This window comes from Micrasema longulum, unplaced genomic scaffold, assembly GCF_059751315.1.
Source record: "Micrasema longulum isolate JH-2025_06_02 unplaced genomic scaffold, ASM5975131v1 h1tg000744l, whole genome shotgun sequence".
NCBI classification, from domain to species: domain Eukaryota; kingdom Metazoa; phylum Arthropoda; class Insecta; order Trichoptera; family Brachycentridae; genus Micrasema; species Micrasema longulum.
The window spans coordinates 30219-53543 of NW_028277938.1; the positions used below are offsets into that span (position 1 = coordinate 30219).

Here is a 23325-nt window from a genome sequence, read left to right on the forward strand (position 1 = left end):
ATTAGTTTACATTTATGGTAGGTGGAGTAGATAATCTCCCAGACCCTCAGATTAGAGGTCCAACGTTCGAACATCATTCTACCGATTCTAACTTGATTCTCATTTTTTAATAGAGTTAATTACAAATTGAAAATGGCCCCATGAATTTAAATATTTGGGTAAATGAACAAAAATGTACAGTAAACTTTAAATATTTATCTTAAAATTTATTTAGAGCAATAACATGGTTCAAACACGTAGATACAATATATTATGGGTATTCTAAAACACATTAATTTTCAAATGAAAACATTTTTGTAAAAATATAGTTTAGGAACTATCGAAATTATTCATATTTTACAAGTCTGAGAGAGAATGATTTAAATTAAATGTGCACCTTTTAATATAAATTAATATAATATAAAACAAATATCTTTAAACGACTTGATTCATTGATGTTGTTTGTAATTTTTAAAAACAGTGTCATCTTGGTGAAATTATTGAACCAAAGTCGTTATTTGAAATAATGCTAAAAATTGCACTGTATATGTTATCGAAAATAATAATTTAAAAAATTGTTTTAATTTTCAGATACAAATTGTTTTAATGTTAACTGTTCCTGAATTAGTATCATACATAATTCCCAAAGAACACACATACAATGAAAAACAAGGAAGTGGTCGTCAGGCAAAACTGACCCTAGCTGACTGGAATAGTTATAACTACAGAGAACCCGAAGGTAAAAATAAAGCTCGTATAAATAATTATTATAACTAATAAAAAAAACTTCAATAAGTACACAACTTTTTGTTTTTGAATTCATTTCCAATATGGTCAATTATAATACATTAAGACCATGCTGTAAAGATGCTAAGCATCTTGCGTCTGAAAAAGGAGTGTTGCGTTAAAGCAGGATTTAGTTGTGTTGATCATGAGATCTAATGTCGTTAAAAAAAACGTTTAAGAAAAGCAGTTACAATCTAACCCTAAGAAGAGAGTATATGCTGTGAATTGATAGTAAAAAAACCCCAACAGTATTTTTTACCAAAATAATGTAAATAAAAACAATAGATCAAGAAAGCCACATAGTGAAGTCCATGTCAAAAGCTGGAATAATCTGTGTATGCATGAGAAGATACATGAATGTTGGTAGTGGTAGAGTGGTATGGTATTTTATTTTCTCCGCCTACTTCTATCGATTGTGTGATAGTTAGTAAATGTTATTAATAATAAGTTTTATCCATGTAATAGAACGAAAAATTTACTGCACTTTTATACATGATTTTTCATAAAAAATAACTAAATTAAAAATCTTAATCAATACATAATATAAAGCAAGTAAGTACTGATAGAAATATCTGCAATGCCACAGTGCACGGATTATATCTATGCAGGTACTCAACTGCATACACTTACTAGTAATAGTGTAGTAGGTATATTGTTTTTTTTTCATTAACTATGAGGGAATGATTCCTTATCTTTGTGAATCAGTATTTTATAAAAAATATTGTATACAAAATGACATAGCTGAGTTTCTAAAAGAATATAATATATCGAAATAATCAGATTTTTTAAGAGGACATTTAGACAAATTCATTTTAATTTTATAAAATAATTGAAGATAATGATAAATGTTTAAAATGTTTTATTTTGCAACTGAACCTTATTCAGATGTCCATTAAAACCTTAAGTTATTTTCATCAGAAAATATTTATATTTAAATCAAGGTCCAGGAACATATGCCTTTGGTTATGATGTGGATGACCCAGAGACCGGGAATACCCAGTTCAGAGAGGAGGAACGTTATCCTAATGGGACAGTAATTGGTAGTTACGGATATGTAGATCCTTTTGGTAACCCCCAAGTAGTACATTATATTGCTGATGAGAAAGGTTACAGGTATGAGTTGTTTATATTAATTAATAGTTATACATCACTTGAAAAAATATTACAAACAATTTTTTCTTATTTACTTCATTAATTTTATTTATTAAAAATTTCTGGTTTTGATAACTTGAGTTTTTAGAGCAAGAAGCTGAACTCTTTAAAGTCCAAAAAATATGTTACTGCATTGACTGAAATCTGTTAATACTTGGGGAGTTTCATCCTATCTGATGATTTTGTTTAAATAAAACAAATACAAATGATTCAGGGGAAATTTTCATATGAAAAATAATAAAACTGAAGAATAACTTTTTCCTTTTCAGAGTCACGATAGGAAGCGGCAGAAAAAATAATATTCCAAAAATACAAGAAGTACTAACTCAAACTATTATTGATAAGACTAACACCTTTAAATACACAGACAATGTAGTTTATATAGAACCATACTACAAAGAAAATACACAACCTTATTACAATAGTAATTATGACTAAAGTGCCGATTAATGCTAATAAAGTTGCTAGCAATGTGAATAGTAATTGTATTTATTTATATTTTTCATAATATATACAATATTTTACTCACTTTGCCCAGCTGTATGAAACAGTCATTTACAATTTTCTTATTGTATTACTTTCAAATATTTTATTATTTAATTTGTTTTTATGTTTATTCTTAAATTATTGAAACTTTCTACTGAATATGTTGTATAATTTTTAGGTTTATTTTTTTTTATAAAACTTGGGTAGACGGAAATTTATGTTTTTTTAAAAACAAATATTAAGCCAAATATGTTCATATTATAAATTTTTGTTAAAGGCAAATTTGCCATTTATATAAATAAAATAAAGTTACAACAATAGTCATTATTATTGGTTACCTACTAGTACTTTACATATTGTAGAATGAGGAAGTTCGGTGTTTTTTAAAAAAATAATTTTTAATAGACTATTAAACTAAGCCAAAAACTTTATTTTTATATATCTTATTATCAGCGCTATGATTTTTTTTAAATTTTGTATTTCTGAAATAACTTCATGAGTGACGTCAGAGGTTCTTCTCTGTCAGTTCTCCCAATCCTCCACAGCTTGGTATTGGTTGGTTCATATGAACCAGTGACGTCATTCAAAGTGGAGCATTTTCATGAAATTATTTTTTTTTTTAAATACATTTTCAAGAAACTTTGCACTAAAATTTACTGCTCTAATTTTTACCGCGCGCAAGAAAACTTTTTTGTATCCAATATCCCATAGAGCTGAAGTTCCTCATTGTAAAAAAATAAAATACATATATCTAAATTACAATTTCTGTATGTTTTAAATATTTATTTAATTCAACTTGTTTTTAAAATAGTAATCTTATGAAATTGTTTATTTGTTTTGAAAGAATACATAAAAAAGACATATTATTGTTTTATTATTCACAATATTTTGAGTTTGTCCAAATTTTTGTAGACAAGGACTGGATTCAACTCCCTGGGGAGCTGTTTATATTAACATATTACAACAGAGATGAAGAACATTTAAGAGAAGGTAATATAGAAGTATGGGCATCTACAGGGCTTATGACCTGTCAATGGCTGGTTTAAGTGGCCACTTTACATACTGTGTAACATTCACCATTCTGCCTATATTTGAACATCTATATTCCTTCAATTCTTTCATCTGTTGATGTTTGTGAAGTTAAAGAGCTGAAACCTTTATTTATGCGGGTGAGATTCATCTAATTGAATTATTTCACCTACATACTAGGCAACGCCTGTTTATTATTAACCGAAGACCTAGTGAAAATATTAAAAATCTGTTAAAAAAATAAGAATACAATGATCATCGCAACATTTATCTTTCAATAATAAAAATGAAATTTTGTTAATATATTATTTGTAAAAAAATTCTGTGTGATGGTGGTTTTTACAATTTATGCTTGAGAAAGATAAAATATCAAAAGAGTTTTTGTATATAACACTGCACAGTCCTCCCCAAAATTCTCTGAAATCATATTGAGGTGGAACTCAATTTAAATTAGTGTCGAGGAAAAGTACATCATCATTTCCTTTCCGTATGAACGGTTTATAGGGTATTGCATTGCCACACCAACCACTGCGTGTCTTGATAATTTCTGTAATACGAAGGTGAGATTCAGTCTTACACTTAAGGTGCTAGTCCAGTGACTCTAAAATATTGCAGTGTAAAATCGACTTTTCAAATAAATGTTTCATGTTAACCATGTCAGGAATCGAATCCAAGACCTCTTGCATGGTATGCACCGGGCTGACCATTAGACCTAAAGTTGACCATAAAATAGTTGCTAAAATATACAAAAGTATATTTTGTAAAATTATTAAGAGGTAGGTTAAATTTGTATGTTTGAGACGAGATTTATCACTTAATTTCCTACAAAATTTCCAGTTAAATTTTCTTTCTTATGTTGGAATAACAGTGGGGTCCCAAATAGGCAAATTAATGCCAAAATATTTACTATGGGTTTGGAAAAATTCTAAAAAACAATTTATCAAAAAAATTAACAAAGGTTTTTAAGAACTTTATTATCAATTTTACATTGAACATAATACATATTTACTAAAATTATTATTCATTATATAATAAACATTTTATATAAATTACATTTCTATTAAAAAAATATCTAATAATTACAAGACAAAATGAATACCGAAAATTATTGATGGCATGTTTCGAAGACTATGCAATTATTTCCATCAAATGGAATGAAAAAATAATTTTCAGTTACTAAAAGTATAAACAAGATTTTATTCAGTATTAAGTTTACGTTTATTTGGGTTTATATATTACATTTCTTGTTTTAAAACAAATGAGCGCTTAAAAAATTCATACTCAATGTTAATTTATTTATGCCATTTTATTGGAGATGGAACTTATAAATGCAATGGAGAATAAAAGCAAATATTTTAAATATACCTACATATATTCGTAAAAGAACTATAAGAGCTATAAAATAACTAAATGCTTCGATAGACTAGATTGTAAAACGGTCCAATATGAATCATTGACATTGAGTGGAAACAGTGAAACTCTACAAAACATTGATAGAAATAATAATGACAGACTTCAAATTAAATTTCACATAAGCGTAATTAGTAAACATAAAAAAAAAACATTCATTAACTGAATGTAACACATAACTTATTAACTGTCTTTATATTAGTATGTTCACACTGGAATTACAAGGAATACAAATGTTGTTTTGTGTAATAGTTTAGATTCAGCGGCGCTTTTTTTTATCTTGCTTTCGAGGGCGGTGGTGCGGTCTTCTACCAGGTGAAGACTGTTCTGAGCTACATTCATCACTATCAATGATCTGAAAAACATTATTTATAAGACATTTTTTTTATTTTAAAATTATAGTAGGTACTAATGAAACATTACATGTATTTTAGTTAAGCGAACTAAATAAATAAAATATGAACCTTGTTAGAAATGCTATCATTTGTGTTTTCTGGCAATATCACACAAGCTGCCAAGCAAATCATTTGAAAAATTGCACCAGCATATAGACCATAACGTACAACAGTACTCATCAAATCTTCAGAAATGGTCATCATTTTTAATGGTAAATTGCAAAAAGATGATTTAGTTCAGTTTATAAACAATTTGGTCCGGTTCGGTTCAGCTCGGAGCCATAGACTATACACTCGGAGCTGTCAATTTAGTGTTGCCAACCTCCACCAAGCTAAAATCGGTAAATTAATAAATCTGTAGATTTGTTATCAGTTGAAACTTGAAACAGTTTCACAAAAAAAACTGTTACTTGTGAGGAGCCACGCTGCCAGAAAATTTTATTTAAGAAACGAATTAGTTTTACATTTCCATAGAGGGGACGACGACGATGACTTGTCCACACTGCTATAAAAACTTTTTTTTATCGAGGAACAGTTTCGCGAATCACTAACTGAGGAGAGAAGGCGTGGCTACTGCTATGTCATAAAAATAACAAATTATTCCAGATGGTTAAAAATCTGTAGAATTACCATCGAATTAGGTCGATCGGTAGGTTGCTCCCAAAATACACCATAAAATTAGCAGAGTTGGCAATACTGTGTAAATTTTTAAATGTATGGATATTTTACAGACTAAATTGAATTCACAATCCATGTATAGGTACTGTTCTACCTTCATAAACTCTAAGCGTTCAATAACACTCTAAAAAAAGGCAATGGTTTCAGTTCATAATAATAATTATAACAATCACATTTTTTGTAGTTATGAGCTCCACGGGTGTTGGCTAATGGTGGCCACGAAACAAAATCTAACGACTCCATAAACTTAAATCCATACTGAATGCTGTATTGCATTTACAAGAAAACTTTATTTGGTTGTCCTTTTCCAAAGTAAAATTATTTTAAAGGCTCATTACATCTTTCGTAAATTTCTTTGAAATCTGGTTAAATGCACCGCATAAGAAATTTCTTCGCAGGGTATATGGTGAAAGCTTATTGTCTCTGTTATCAGATTCGTGGTTTAGAGTTCAGACGAAAAAACGAAAATGCTATTCATAATAAGCGTCAGATTGTGATCCTTTGCAGGTTCTAGGTGGCATCTAAGATAAGATAAGATTTTGAAAAATTTAATACATTTTGCACTATATTTGCAAATTACCTTACAACTGAAGCTACTTTTCAAATATAAAAGTCGATTACATTGGTGGGAAGTCTTTTTAAAGCATGTTAAGAAGCTATATTTGTAATTTAAAGAAATATGCAATATGCCTTACGAGCATTTACGCAAAACCGAGAATCTGGAAGATCATTATTATTTTATGAACAAACCAACAAGATCTCCAATGAACGCCCAAGGTGTTTCAACATAAATAAAAATACCCAAACTTTCTGGAACTAAAATCTGCTTAATTGAAAAAAAAATTTAGTAAAACGGCCAATTTTCTTGACAAGTTAATGTATGAATACCTAACATGATATGTCAATACGTGATCACTGAAGTGCTTATAACCTGGGGTGCTATTTTGAACCGCTCTCGTGGCACGAGGAAACAGTTTTTCTCGTGTATTTTGTATGTAAATACACGAGATAATATGGCCGCGAGAGCGTTCGGAATACCACCCTTAGAATACAAATTTATAAGATTTAAAAAATTAATGTATATGTATGTACTATTGGTTTTATATTTAGTAATGAAATATTTTTCAAAAGAAAAAACCTACTTCACATTTTTATTGAATTTAGCTATCATAGTCATATTATTTCAGTATGGAGATTATATCTTTCAGAAATTTGTGGATTTTATTAAGTCGAAACGCATTCCACGTGGTGTTAGTTTGAGTTTTGGAAAAAGCGTAAATCTGGCGAATAAGATGATAAATCGATATCATTAACAACTTAACTGTTTTCGTAATAACATTTTCCCAGGGGTGATATTCTGAATATTTTTTACCCTCTAGAGCGGTTTATTTCGGGATTTATTTTTTTGCATGCGCCTATACTTGGCTTCATATATGGACACACTGATGATTAAACGTTCTATGATCTATAAATTTACTAAAAAACGGAACAAAACTAATTCGGGTTAGTCAATTAAACCTAATTATGTTCTTCGGGTAACGCAAAAGGTCTAAATAAAAAAACATGTCTGGTTTCACGTGTTATTATTTATTTGACGTATAATCATCAGCATGTCCATATTTGAGGCAAATTGTAGTCGCATGCAAAAAAATATATACACAAATTAACCACTAGTCTAGGGGGTAGAGAAAATTCAGAATAGCACCCCAGGTGTAAATATTTTTGCTACCGTTGTAACGGCTGGTTTACTTTTCGCTCAGTGTGGATTGTATTATCAAGCTATTTATATTACTACTATTTACTTTATCGATCATACTTTATGATCAACAATTTTTTGGAATAATGTGGTACTAAAATTAAAGGAATTTTAAATTTCGTACAGCTGGCAACTCTTGTGTTGTTGCAGCTGCGATCTGCTTTTAAATGAAATAATTGGCTTCCCATTTGTTTTTTTGACCACAACAGCTTATTGAGTGGCATGATTATTCATTTTACATAATTCGTAATCGTTATTTTAATTATTAAATTTATATAATAAGAGCAATAACAGAAAACATTCCAGCAGATATGAAATCGCGTCAGAAACGTCATTTCACGGCTTCCACAGATTACATATACACATACACGACTTCACAGATTATACATAAACACTAGATCACGACTTCACGAAAACCATAGATTCATAGATGATCCGTAATTTCAATTCGGGACACCGGCAATATAGAAGTAAGAAGCATAATTTAGAACTCAGCCCATGACGGAGTTGCTTGTCTTGAGGAAACCAGAAAATCCAAGACAAAAATGACAAATGACAATCTGTGTGGTGGATGTCTGGCGTTTATTTACTGACAGTTCGACAGTTGTTTTGATGCAACTCATCGATTTATTTCTAAATTGCTCAAAAATTTCGTTATTCTTCGTACCTAATATGTAATTCTGAAAATTAATTATACTTAAACAAAGTCCGTGCAGTTCAGTTCATTTACAAGGTTAGTTGAACACTTCTATCAAAATATTTTTAATATTTCCTCCCAGTTTCTTTGTTTTAGGCAGTTTTGGGTCTAGATATTTTCGATAATTTAAAATTAAGTGAAATTTGATTGAAGTTCTGCTTGCATGTTATTGTTGTTTCATAGTTCAACCTATATTTTGTAAAAATCCAAATGGGTAACAAAAGAAGAAATGACATTACATTCTAAAAAATATTTAAAAAATTTAATTTCTTATAATAAATTGTTACTTCCGATACTTGATATTTATTGTTGTGATTTTTCGTATTTCAGAATGTTTTCTACTATTTTAGTATTTAATCCACTGTGAATTATTTGACAATGAGTTAATTTATTGTTGTTATGTTCTTCGATAAATTTGTTCTTAATATTACCGGATGAGATGTTTAATCTGAAAATACATTTTAAAGTAAATATTTGCCTTGTGTGGGGAATATTTATTCTGTTTGTCTGTGCTCTTGACATCTCCCATCTTATCTCTATTTCTTATCTTAATTTTGTTCAGTTCTTAGGTCAATTTTCTTCATTTAAATGTATAAACATTTAATGAAATCATATTTTTGTCAATTTGTTATAAATAAATCGCCACAGCACATTGCAATAGGGTCTTACAAAATTTAAAAAATTCTCGGCATTATTTATTTTTGCTATTTACAATATGTATTATATATTTATGCTCCAACTTGCTAGAAATAAAATCTGCATTAAGTCGAGACATAAAAAAATAAACTGGGAACACAATTTTCCACACTATTTTTTCTCAAAATCTGAATATAGCTATGACTTAGTTAAGTATATAGAAATAAATCTCCTCTGGCACTGTAAATTTTTAACTTCATGCAGTGTTATTTCACTATAATATTTGTAAGGTGTTTGATGCTTATTTATATTTCAATTATATTGTGTATGCCAAAAAGTTACAAGGCCCTTTAAAAATGGGCAAAATTGCTGAATTAGGTACCACACTGTGAGCCTGAAGATATGCCTTGGAATCATGAGTTAGTAGAAAACTTGTTTTTCTGGGTTCAGAATCTGTAGTCATTTGCCATTTTGTAAATATTGTAACTCAAAAAGATATGTGTAAAATTGCATCTAACCCTTTTAAGAAAAAAATTCTTACTCACACTTTTTTTAATGAATCAATGTCACATGGGTTTTATAAATGTAAATATTATAAATATTATGTTTTGTCTTTTTTTTTTTAATTTGTTTTATTTTTGTTTCAGTTTTTCTTTCTCCCGAGTAATACTACAGTCACAAAAATGTAAAGGAATGCTTTTCATCAGAATTTTTTTTTTCACAAAGGATTTACATTTCATTTAAGTGTCGTGATGAATTTATCTCAGCAAACATCTCTTTACCATCATGAGATTGCCATCTTGAGCATTGACCCGCTAGCTTGTACCCCGGAAGTTGTCCAAAATAAGAAACAACAACATGGCCAAACGATCAAAAGGGTTGAAAGGTTCTGCCATCACACTGCCAGATTTCCCGCTACACAGTCCTCTTTTTGAGTACCAAGAAATATGGAAACATGGAAAATGGAGACGTGCAAATGACTATCAAGAGATCAGAACAAAGCAATTATCAAAATTTATTATTTTTAAGACAACATTTTAAAGCAATTTACCTTTCCTGTTTTATTTTGGCCTAAAAAGAATTAATAACACACTACTCGTGCGTTCTAACATTCCGTTTAATGTTAGAAATTAGTGGTTTTGTTTCAATTCAATCCTCTACATATCCATAAAAGCAACGGCTTAAAATTATCAATTAATATCAAGTGATTAACAATTTTGCCTAATAGTTGTAGTCTGTGTACATAGTCAATTGTTTTATGTGAAAGTGTAGCTTATGTATGTTTTTGTGTAAATCAGACATTGATGTGTAGATGTGCCATATGGAATAAGAGGAACTTTAATTGTGTATTAAGTATTATGGTGGTGTTACCGAGTAGTAAGGTGCGCTACGGGCCGCGTATGTGGCTCCTTCTCACGAAAGTTATCAATGTCCGTAAGTGTGTTGCTGGTGTCATCCTCCTCACTCTGTTACTTATTGTGTATTATACCAACTACATCTTCACGTCACCATTCTCCACGTAAGTCTTAGCATTGCGTTGTTTTATAATCCAAATTATTAAAATAAAAATCTAATTTTAAAATGAATATAAGCTATAACTAACTTCTCACTTCTCAATTTTAATAATTAAATCATTGATTCAAATTTAAATTAATTATTTTTATTATCACCCCTTTTAAGTTTATTACTATTGGCTAGTTTCATATAGACATTTTATCCATTTTGTGTTTACACATCAGGCAAGAATCAAACAACCGAGGAATTATTTGATTCTGGTCTGTATCAACTCTCATATAAAATTGGAAATTAAGTAATAAAATTGATCTACATTATTATTTTAAAAATAATTACGAATTTACTTTTAACTATGCATAGTATTTACTTTCATTCCTCTACTTGCTTAGTTAAATAAATAAAATATTATGTAAGTATCACAATGTGAATATTAATACCGCCCTTAAGATAATTTAAACAAAAAAGAAATCTGTATTATCATTATCTCTATGTATGTTTCTTTCTCAGGTTGATACAGCGGAGTAATCGTCCACAGGTTCTTGTGCGATGTGGCCCCCACTCTGCTCCTCCCCCCCAACCCCCGCCGGATCATCGTTCCCAAGCGCGGTTGCGAATCGATCCTAAAGTTCTCGTATTCGGAGAATCTCTTTACTCCAAACTGTGCAAAGATATTGCCGAACTGCTAGTCCACAATAGAATTAAGTATGAAACAATAGGTTTTTTCATTTTGTAAATGAGCGGTAGATTTTTATTTTCACAATATCAATGTGTTTTCACCATGAAATATATGATTCTAAGAGATCCAAATATTGTCAAAGACATTTTCAGTTATTGGCAATTGATTTGTACTTAGGTTGTCATGAATGTTTTTCATTGCTACTTTTACCTTTTGTCTATTCCAAGTTGACAACAATAAGTTAACATATTAATTTAATTTTGTTATTTTATTCTTGTGGTTTATAAATGAATCCTTATTGTTGAAGTAGGAAATAAACATAGAGCTTTTCACAATATGAATTTATAAATAGATTGCACATTCAATATAAGTTTAAATAATATTATGTAGAATGTAAATTTGAATTCCTCTCATTACAGATATAAGGTTGAAGTATCTGCCAAAAGTTTACCAGTATTGACAAATTTAGACAAAGGACGGTATGGTGTGATAGTGTTTGAGAATCTCTCCAAATATCTTTTAATGGATAAGTGGAATCGTGAACTATTGGACAAGTACTGTAGAGAATATTCTGTTGGCATCGTTGGCTTTCTGAGCCCTTCAGAAGAGACACTAGTCGGAGCCCAGTTGCCCGGGTTTCCACTGTTTATCCACACAAATCTACGCCTCAAGGTATAAACTAACTAACGTAAATCATTTAACTTAAAGTCCCTCTAACATATGTTGCTAATCCTATTTCAAAATTGTTAATGTTTTGTACATTTAATTTGATTCCATTGTTAATTTTTCTCATGTATATGTACATATATAATTTTTTTCAACAAAAATATGTCTATGAAATTTCTAAGGACCTTTGATATCATTATAAGGCCTGTATACTAAGTATATTGTTAATGAAATCCTACAATATTACTTACGCGTTTTATAGACTGTTACGGGCAATTATTTTTATCTGATTAGGAGCATCTCCCGCTCCCCCGTTCTGTCATAAAAGATGGCTTAAGTTTTTAATAATTTAATTTTGTTTCTATACATTTATGATATCCTTAACTTCCTTAACTATCCCGAAGTTCTTGGTTACAAACAACAAATTATGATTTAAATTTTATAAAATTATCACAGGGTATTAAATTAGTTTAGTAGACTTTACATAAAAACTAAATATGATTATATACCTTATACGAATGTTTATTATTTTATATAATTTGAGTTTCCAATACTTGTCATCTCACGTTGGCAGAGATAGTGTGTATGGGAAACGGGGGACTCATTTATCATTAGCAAACAGGATGTAAGCTTGGATTTATCATTAAAACATGATACTCAACATACCTTATGCCTAACTAACTTTTGATTAAACTGATTTCAAAATGTGTTTTATTTTTCTACTCGATTACCATTTGAAGCTTTCAAGAGAACTATTAATTTAAGTATCACATTATAAAGTAAACATCTTGTATAAATCATGTGTAATTAATTATGTCATCATTGGCCTATTTGTGTCTTGAATATTAATTCATATCAACTGGTGTCTCGTGTCTACTTTACCGAATAATCAACAAAATATTTTGACTTTTAGGAATCTATTTATGATAGTTAGAAGTCACATAAACATTAACATATTAGGAGGTACAACATAGGTGGAGAACATTTTATAGAAGTTTATATGGAGGTCTAGGCATTAACAGGGCTTATGACCTGTCATTAGCTGGTTTAGATGACTATTTTATACACCGTGTAACATTCACAATTCTGCCTTTGTTTGAACATCCTTATTTCTATAATTCTTCTAACTGTTACTTTTTGAGAAGCTATAATATTGTTGATTAAACCGACTGGTCCAAAAAGAAGCATATTTTTTTTAAAATTCAGGCGCTGCCTAGTATGCTGGTGAAATAATTCAGTGAGATAAATCTTACCCTATCTAAAATAAAAGTTTTAACTCTTCACTTTCACAAAAATCGACAATTTTTCTCCTTGTTTATGTAAATAATTAAAATTTAATTTACTCCAAATATGTAAAAATAAAGAATCAGTGCAATTCTGCGAATGAGGATATGTAAACAAAATTATTGTCCTAAAACAAACTTATGTAATTAAATAAATGAATGTCTTGTTTTACAGGATGCCACTTTAAATTCTGCTAGTCCAGTGTTACGGCTTACTAAATCTGGAGAGACTGCTTGGGGTGCTTTACCCGGAGACGATTGGACAATATTCCAGCCCAACAGTTCCACGTATGAACCGGTGGAATGGGCTTTCAGAAACATTCCAGATTATCCAGAAGGTAAACAATCATTGCATTTAGTTTATGAACTCTCAATTTACCAGATTTTATCGAATTTCAATATTGTTTTAATTTTACCACAAGTTGTTGCTTTGATTGACGATGATTATGATGGCTTAGTGGTGTAATGATACTTGTCTTATGCACAGGGATTCCAAGTTTTATTGAGATCACAATAATTAAATCAATGTGATTATTCTCAAGCCTGGGTAGTCTATGTTGTAATTCCCTTGGTCCGCTGTGATTTAAAAAATCATAGAATGTTTTTTTTTTGCCATTTTGACAATTTATCAAAAACTTAACTTTAAAAATATGGATGGTAAATGTTAGTAAAGCTCAATTATATTCACTAAAACTGTTTTGCCTAATTTGCTTGGCACTTATTAATGTCAATATTTTTATTGAGCATTATTTCCTAGTTGGCCCCGTGGTGTAATGGTCAGCGCGTTTGCCTATCATGGTCTTGGGTTCGATTCCCGACATGGTTGATATGAAATATTTATTTAAAAGGGTGTTTTCACACTAAAATATTTCATAGTCCCTGGACTGGTACCTGAAGTGTAAGACTGATCAACTTACCTTCATGTAACAAAATTGATCGAGATATGCTGCGATTGGTGTACCAATCCAGTTCCCTATGCACCATTACGTGCGGAAAGGAAATGATGATAATGATTATTATTTCCTAATATTTTGAGATTTCAATAAAAAAACTAAGTAATGCTGTTTATTATTTTTCAGCAAACCGGACTTTACTGACCACAGTTATTCAAGACCACGGGCACCTTGACTCCATACAGCGAGTACTGTTCGGTTCTGGTCTGCGATTCTGGTTACACCGACTTCTATTCCTTGACTCCCTCAGTTATCTCAGCCATGGTCAACTTAGCCTCAGTCTCGATAGGATGCTGCTGGTCGATATTGATGATATATTTGTTGGCGAAAGAGGTTTATAAATATATTATACCTAGTGAAAATATTTAACATCATTAATCTTGTGTTTTATTTCAGTCTCCTAATTTAGTTCAAGTGCCAGCCATACATATATTTCCTCATCAATCAATATGTTTAGATATGGTACTACTTGACATTCCAATCACTGTATTAGTGTATAATTATAAATATTATTGTGAAAAAAACTTTCAAGTAATGGACGGGTTACCTCACATGCGTGTTCAGGGTTCAATTCCGTGTGGGTTAAAAAAAATCCAATGTTACGTTTTAAATATAAATATTTCATGCTGTATTTCACCATTTTAATCGGGCCTCTTGACTTTTTGTGATGCAAAAAATGATTTCATAAGATTTTTAAAAAAATATCCGTTAAAACTACTTCATTCTTTTAAAAAATACTTACTACATATTCATATTCTAATTCACTCTCTTATTGACAAAAATTATTTATTCAAATGTGTGTTTCTTTACAGGGATAAGAATGCGAACTGATGATGTACAAGCTCTATTATCAACACAAAACAGGATAAGACAATTTGTACCAGGATTTAAGTTTAACCTCGGTTTTAGTGGAAAATATTTTCACCATGGCACAGAAGAGGAGAATAGAGGAGATGATATGCTTCTTGAATACGCCAACAAATTCATGTGGTAATTAAAAAAATAAATTATATAAAATGGGGTAAAAAACTTTTACACATTTCAAACGCACTTTTTGTACCGTCATTTCCCACTAATCAGTTTGCCAATCGTGCTTTTTCATTAAAATGTGTTACTTACATAATTGATTGAGTAGGTAATCCTTTTTATCCTTCTTTTAAAAATATAATACTAAGTTACCAATGGCAGCTATTTAAACTATTTTATGTCAAAAACATAATAAATACCTACTCAAAAAAATATTTTTGAGTATTTTAGACTTACCATTCTAATGCCATACTATCCTCATGAAGTTTAGTAAGTAAAGTCGTTAGCTTAAGCTATACAAGCTTCTTTATCGAGCTATACTTAACTAATGAATTCTAAAGTCTAGTTTTGAGCGTTTACTATCTCACATTACCATCCTTACAACACAAAAAGACTTGATTTATTAGTTCTATACACAGCGTAATACTGATAAAATAAAATAGGATAGAATTAATTAGTTAAGTATACCTCGATAAAGAAGCTTGTATAGCTTTGAAACTGGTCGGTAGAAAAAAAAACCTGTTAAAAAGAAAGTTGTTTTTATTTGTTTTATTAAAAAAGGTCTTTAAATTATAACGATATATTTACATGTCTTTAATCAGTTCTCATGAAAAGATTATGTTTTCAATATGTGATATTTCACACAGTTGCCACCGTGTAATGCTGATTATTTACCCGGGTAAAATACTCATAATTAAAGATGATTTGATGTGTATGAATTTTGTTTAGGTTTTCTCACATGTGGAATCACCAGCAACCCCACTTGTACGACAACCTGACTCAGTTGGAGTACGAGATGAACCTGAACCGGGATTTCGCGCTCTCCAACGGCATCCCGGTGGATTCGGGTTACTCCGTGTCTCCTCACCATTCGGGAGTGTACCCGGCCCACGAGCTGCTCTACACGGCTTGGAAGAAGGTCTGGAAGATCCGCGTCACCAGCACTGAAGAGTATCCGCATCTGCGTCCTGCCAGGTTAGCAACTTTGTGACTAGTGATGGATTACTTGTGGAATAGAACTCCATTTTGTTGTTTGTCAACTTTGAGAGCTTCAAGATGGTGAAACAGCTGCCACAAAAATACGGAAGAATCACTGTCATATTTTATGGTAACTAAAACTCCCCCCTACCACTGCTCTCCCGCCACGCCAAATGTTGACGTTTGCTCGTTCTGATTGTTGTTTGCATTTTCAAGTCTATATTATTCGTTGGAATCTGGATTTAAAAAAAACTAAAATTTTAGTAGAAAGGTTGTAGAATGTAGGAATAGTTAAAAAGCTTTTGTCACCTTAAAAAAATAAATAAGCTTAAAAAAAGAATTCCCATTGTGACGTCTATATTTTTTCGGATGTTTTAGGTGTAAAAAAAAAATTATGTTTCATGAAAGATTTCAAAACATATCTTTTTTCATTATGAAATTTCAGTTTTTCACATTCCACAAAATAATTACTGTTATTTCTATAAGTTTTTTTACTTAATTTTACTGTGAGTATTCGTCCACGTATCGTAACTTATGTACAAATAATGATTTTCTTTTCTAGATTAAGACGCGGCTTCATCCATCGCAACATTATGGTGTTACCTCGGCAGACGTGTGGACTTTTTACTCACACTCTGCTTATAGATCGATATCCCGGGGGAAGGGACAAGCTTGATGAGTCTATTCAGGGAGGAGAGTTGTTTCAGACTATTGTTTACAATCCTGTAAGTTTCTTAGAGGATTGATTTTATATATAATTTTATAGCAAAAAGTTAACTTATGAAATATATGTATAGTGCGTTAGAATGTTTAATAATCTTATGTTAATGTGTCTGTCAGTGAACCAAGTAAACATACAAACTTCTTTTGTGTTTGTAGGCACAATAGAACTTGTACGTGTGCATAGTAGCTAAATACGTTAACTACTCCGTCACAAGATGGATAGTTGTATTTACTGTGTTTTTTTTTAGATAGGTAATCTATTTTTTGTTGGCAGATTAACGTGTTCATGACTCACATGTCCAATTATGGCAATGATCGACTTGCCCTGTACACGTTCGAGTCTGTTCTGAAATTCATCAGGTGCTGGACACACCTCCGCCTCACCTCGGCTCCCCCACTTCAGTTGGCACAAAAGTACTTTCAGCTGCACCCTGAGGAGATGGATCCTGTTTGGGGGGTAAACATATTTATATTATGTATCATTTTTGTATATTAAAAAAATCCCTTAACTAGAATTATTTGAATATTTTTTAACACCTGGCGTAATGGCTAATACGCTTGACTCACACAAGATGGTTCTACATATGATTCCCGGAAAACGATTATAATTTTCTTAAGCTTGGGTGTTCTTAGCCATACTACTGAGTTGGAACTATACTACCTATACTACTGAGTTGGAACAATTTGACATGTTGTGGTGCGTAAAAAGTAAAAAAAAGGAATACTTTTTCACAATGTTTGATTATGGATTATACTGTATATCTAAAACTTAAACCATGTTTAAATTCACTAATATACTCCTGTTGGCTAAAAAAAATCCTGTAGATTTATTGAATTTATAGAATAGAACACATTTTGGAAGAAGCTTCACAGCCACGCTAATGTTAACCCAATCCCAGGGGAAACTATCCTTAGACAGTCTGAGAAATCGAGTCCCGTACGCGGCAACTGTCTTTAGATATTTTTGACTTTACAGGTGCATTACAGGTTTAATAAGTGCACGATAGATGGCCAAAAAGTTTGTATCGAAATATTCCCTGAACATTTGTTGATAAGTGACATCTGTGAATAACTAACTCCTAGGATTATATTTGTTTATATTATAAAATAAATTTTATCAGAGTGGGCGAAAAAATTACCGAACAGTTTTAAAAAAAAGTGTTATTGAGTACCTTGCATTATTTTTGTACTGATATAAAATATTAAATGTTTGGAACAAGATTCAAACACAGAAATATTGTGTCATTATTTGAATAAAATATGGAACTACTATTTTGTTATGAATGAGGAAACAATGAGGTGTACAGTATTTAAATAAGTAAACCAAAATGTTTTATTTTAAGGTTGCTTCTTCTGGAGTAATAAAAATATGATTTTACTGTATTCATGTGTAAAATATAATTGATTGTGTTGTCGATAACAATGTTTTGATAATAATTTTATATGTTTGTTAGAATCCCTGCGATGACATCCGTCACCAGAGGATCTGGTCTCGTAACAAGTCGTGCTCCGCCCTCCCGCACTTTCTGGTCATCGGGCCCCAGAAGACGGGCACCACGGCTCTCTACTCCTTCCTCAGTATGCACCCTGCCCTGGCCAGCAACTTACCGAGCCCCACGACATATGAAGAGATACAGTTTTTCAACGCCAATAATTATTACAGGGGATTGGATTGGTGAGTGGACCTCATCAATTTCATAGCTCTTATTTATTCATTGGATTGTAACTGAAAACAGCTCTATTTTCCATAAAATAGTGTTGCTAGAGATTGTTTCAATATTGAAACATAGGTTTTAAATATAAATATTTAGATTGAAGATATATTCATTATTTATTTATCTGTGTTTTTTTTTATAATTCCTCTTGAATTTTTATAAAGACAATAAATTTTTGTAAGTAAACTTAATCAGTGGTTTATGAGATTATATTATGTATATGTGGCGGCCTCCGTGGTGTAGCGGTCAAGACGCTTGACTCACACACGGAAGGTTCCGGGTTCGATTCTCGGTGAGAACACAAAAAATTAAAATGTGATTTTTCTCAAGCCTGGGTTTCTGTGATGTAATTCACCACTGTAATTAGGCCTCCTGGCCTGTTGTGTCGCAAAAAAAAAAAAAAAAATTATTGTGTACGTATATATATGTATGTATATGTTACTATATGTAAATAGAATATCAAATAATTAATTTTATTATTACTACTTAATTCAAATATACAGTAATTGTTTAGGAAATCAAAGAAACTTTTTATTTTGTACGGTTATTTTTAATTTAGAGTGAAACATAGATGGGATATTTATTTCTTACTGTTATTTTTATACTTTTCATATTCATGTCTCAACTTGCTAGAAATAAAATCCCACGTTATGTCGGGACTTGCAGATAGGTTAAAAAGTAGAATACTTGACATTAAAAAAAAACTATATAAGTGACATTAATTTGTCAGTAAAATAATGAATAAGTTAATTTCTATTGTGTGCTTGTATGTTTTTTTATTTCTAAATGTTTCCCATAAAATTATTTTTTAAACTGTTTTATAATAAAATTTACATGGTTCTCTGATAATAAACAATGTTTTATGTTTATAATTATCGCAGTCCGCTTGTTCTTACTAAAATATCTTATATTTGAATTGATTATGAATATCTTGTATAGTGCATAAATCATCACTGCAACTATGAATTTTTAATTGAAAGGCAGTGACATTAATTAACATAAAAATGAATAATTTTTGTAGGTATATGAACTTCTTTCCTTCGCTGCAAGGGAATTCCAGTCGTTACACATTTGAGAAATCGGCTACTTACTTCGATGGGGAGTTGGTTCCTAAGAGAGCTCACGCTTTACTGCCAAATGCTAAACTAGTCACCATCTTAATTTCTCCCGCTAAAAGGTAAAATTTATTTAATTGAATCACATACTGTGTATTGCGTAAATATCTTTTGTCAACAAACTTCATATTCAATCAGATAATAAAACAAATGTATACAAATTGCACTAAAAATATTTTAATATAATGTTGCAAATCCACAATATGTTTGTATAATAAAGGTACTTATTGTCATTTAATAAAAATATGTTTATTTTACACAAATAATATTTTTGAATGAATTAAATAACAATGTACTCTTTTATTTCCAGAGCTTATTCATGGTATCAGCATATCAAGTATCGCGGAGATGTTGTTGCAAACAATTATACATTTCATCAAGTTATATCTGCTAATGATACTTCACCTAAACCACTGAGGGACTTGAGGTAATTAATATACATAGGTACAACCACTTAAGCTTCATGAAAAGGTATATTTTGTTGTGTAATAGTTCCTTGACTGACACTGCCATGTATTTTGAAACATCACAAAAATAAATATTCATGTTTAAACATCTTCAGAATTATTTGTTAAAAAAAAAATATTTTGTTACACAAATTATATTAAAGAGGTGCGAAGGTTTTAACGGTCACTGTTATCAATATATTTATTTTTTGGGTGATACCGTGTGTGTTGGATTTGTTCTGACGTTTCGGCTACCATTACAGGAGCCATCTTCAGGGTAAACTGAGTGAATCTGAGGTAGCCAAAACGTCGGAACAAATCCAACACACACGGTATCACCCCAAAAAGAAATATATTGTCAAATTATATTATTTCATTTTTATCTTCAGTATAAATATTTTTGGCTTGCTCATAAATGTTCAATACTGGATATTACAAAAAAAATGTTTTTACACTATACACGTATTATGTTTAACTAAAGAAATAAATAAAGATATATATAAATATAGCCGATGTAAAAGTTTTTTACAAGGAATTCTGAAATTTTTGGTATTTGATAATAATGGTTTTCTAGCTGTACTGCTTTGTCGGGATATGATCCGATGTTCATTATCCCGATTTAATATTATTTAATTAGGTTATGTTTATCAAATGATACGCGATTGGAATTACTTACGATTTATTTTTCACTGAATTTACAAATGGCAAGAATAATTTTACAATCAAGGGCTTCAGAGATTAGATGTCACATATTACTTTAGAGGCTTCAGGCGTAAAAAAGAGAACAATCTTTCTTGCTTTCTTCATTTATTACGTTTTGACAGCGCCCCCTGTGTTGTCAGTCTCGCATATTGTGCGATGTTCAGTCATGGCACAACTTCAAAGAGCAACACATGGTAGAAATATGGATATTCAAACACAGGAAAAATGATATTTTTTTTTTTAAGAACTCTGTAAATGCCTAGTTATTATTATGTTATGCTTGTAAAAAAGTAAATATAGTTTCTGCAAATTATCATGTCATTATGTGTGATTTATTCTGTTTTACTTTGGTCTCGACAGAAATCGATGCTTGAACCCGGGAAAGTACAGTCATCACCTTGAGAGATGGTTGGCGGAATACACTCCGAATCAGCTTCACATTATTGATGGTTCTGATCTGAGATCGGATCCAGCTCAAGTCATGAATTCTCTACAGCGGTTTCTCAAGATTTCTCCCTGCATCGATTACACTAAGCATTTAAAGTATGTTTCATTTTCTATATATTTTTTTTATAAACCTTTAAAAGAGGGTTTATAATAAGTATATGAATTAGTGCAAATGTTTACCAAACCTAAAAAATTGTCTAATTAATAATTTTTCATCAGGTATATAAGTTTTTTAATAATTTTTCTGTCTGTTGTATACGCTTTCTAAAGTTAATAAATGGTACAAGTGTCATGGTGATAACACAATACGATTTTTGAAGTTATTATGTGTATTTATTAAAGTTGTGAATAATTTTTACAACTCCTTCAAGCACATATTTTATTCCACTTATGTTTTTAGTATTTTTGTAAAAGCTGTTTCACCTTGAGGTAATATTGTCGGATTTCTGGCACAAGCTGGCAACTAAAACGTTACTAGTTGTGACATATTACACTTTTAAAGATAAAAGCTTATCCCAAATCAACAGTTCAAATACAACCAGTAGAATATTATAAAACGTTATATTTTGTATTCAATTACGAAATATTTCTATTGACTTTTTACACAATGATTATTTGATGCCAGTTATGAAGAGATCTCACTTAAAAAAATATATAGCTACCGACTTGTTCTTTCTGTATAAATAAGTTTCTGTAATACAATTATTTTCTAGATTTGATCCGAAGAAGAGGGGTTTTACTGTCAGCTTATCAACGGCGACCACACCAAGTGTCTGGGCAAGTCCAAAGGAAGAATCTACGCTCCCATGGAAGAGAAATCTTCCAAATTCCTGCAGCGCTACTACATGGCGCACAACACGGCTCTGGTCAAGCTACTGAAGAAGTTTGGCAACAAGACCATCCCCCACTGGCTGAAGGACGATCTTTACATCCCCTCATAGCAGATCTGCTTGGAATAGTTATACTGTAAACTATGTATTATGTAACGGGCGCGCGAGATGTGCGAGATGATGAACGGTGCGAACTTAATGACCGGTCCAGTGATGTTATCTATAAATGTTCGGGGAAAGTAATATTCCGTGTACTCGTGTACGGATGTTGTTCACCATTAAATGGTGTATAAATGTTTTATGTAAGTCATCAATATTACGATTAAGATTTATCTTGTATTTTTAATGCCATATAAAATTATTTTTACAATTTTAATATACAAACCTGATATTTTTAAAATGTACCTTAATATTTTATGAATTTACTTATTTTTTTTAGCTATTTCTATTATTATTATGTTATGATTACAAAGACATGTTTATTACCTCGACTCGTAATAATAACTTTTAAAAATAAAATATAAATTGTTATGTATATTTGCCTTTGGTAGAGATATATTAATTTACTTGTTGTCTTTGTTTATACGAGGGATTTAGAAGTGAAGGCAGGAATTTAAAAAAACAAAAAAAAAACAATGATATTCTGCAGCCAGTTTAATAAACAATTCGAGTAGCAAGTGCATAATTATTGAATACATTTATTTTACTGAAATGTTACAAGCAGAAATGGAAACCTATGTTAGAAATATGTGTGCCATAGAAAAAATTTTGCTCCCTGTTTAAATGGATTGAACAAGTTGAACCATTTTGGTATGCAAATAAAATAGATTGGAGTGCTTTAGATGTCAACTTCCAATGTTTGAAAAAGATACCCAAAGAACTGTAAAGAAATTATTATGAATTACGAATTATTTCACATTCGTTGTATTTTTTAAATAAAAAATAATGTTCACATCCATACATTGAGATTTTTCTTAAAATTGTGTGCAAATATTTTCCAACAGCCGACACGGGTAATGGCAATGTGGCGGATAAAATACGAAAGTTGCGAGCAAAATCATGTTTTTTTAAAGGGCAAAACAATAGCCTAATAAATTTGGAAACATCATAAGAAAATCACCTATATTTATGCCTTTTACCAATTTGATAATAATTATATTCCTTTTGGGGGATGCGAAAAATCTTGATTATTTTAAAGTGTTTTTGTTGTTTTTTTCCTTATAACTGATGTGACAATGCTGCTTCG

At 30.7% G+C, this 23325-nt stretch overlaps 4 protein-coding genes across 4 annotated transcripts in view; 2 read left to right on the forward strand and 2 right to left on the reverse strand.

The window, feature by feature from the left end:
- LOC148279238 (tRNA N6-adenosine threonylcarbamoyltransferase, mitochondrial-like) overlaps positions 1-23325 on the reverse strand; it is a 250509-nt gene that overhangs the window by 27759 nt on the left and 199425 nt on the right. The gene's annotated exons all lie outside the window — the stretch shown is intronic.
- On the forward strand, positions 46-3264 carry LOC148279239 (cuticle protein 16.8-like). Its single transcript, XM_088230246.1, has 4 exons — positions 46-174; positions 571-718; positions 1707-1878; positions 2187-3264. Exons 1-4 carry the CDS (start codon positions 163-165, stop codon positions 2353-2355), a joined length of 501 nt encoding a protein of 166 aa, XP_088086372.1. The 5' UTR covers positions 46-162; the 3' UTR covers positions 2356-3264.
- On the reverse strand, positions 4388-5537 carry LOC148279240 (protein anon-73B1). Its single transcript, XM_088230256.1, has 2 exons — positions 5307-5537; positions 4388-5197 (listed from the first exon to the last, which is right to left on the reverse strand). The coding sequence occupies exons 1-2, from the start codon at positions 5439-5441 to the stop codon at positions 5102-5104; spliced, it is 231 nt and encodes a 76-aa protein (XP_088086382.1). The 5' UTR covers positions 5442-5537; the 3' UTR covers positions 4388-5101.
- On the forward strand, positions 8136-22706 carry sfl (N-deacetylase and N-sulfotransferase sfl). The gene is given in 16 exon segments (XM_088230255.1): positions 8136-8404; positions 9652-10523; positions 11027-11221; positions 11615-11867; positions 13320-13482; positions 14224-14430; positions 14910-15087; positions 15853-16098; positions 16664-16826; positions 17099-17281; positions 18279-18499; positions 19561-19716; positions 19965-20081; positions 21163-21345; positions 21963-21978; positions 21981-22706. Coding segments are annotated over 15 exon segments (2706 nt in total). The 5' UTR covers positions 8136-8404; positions 9652-10308; the 3' UTR covers positions 22191-22706.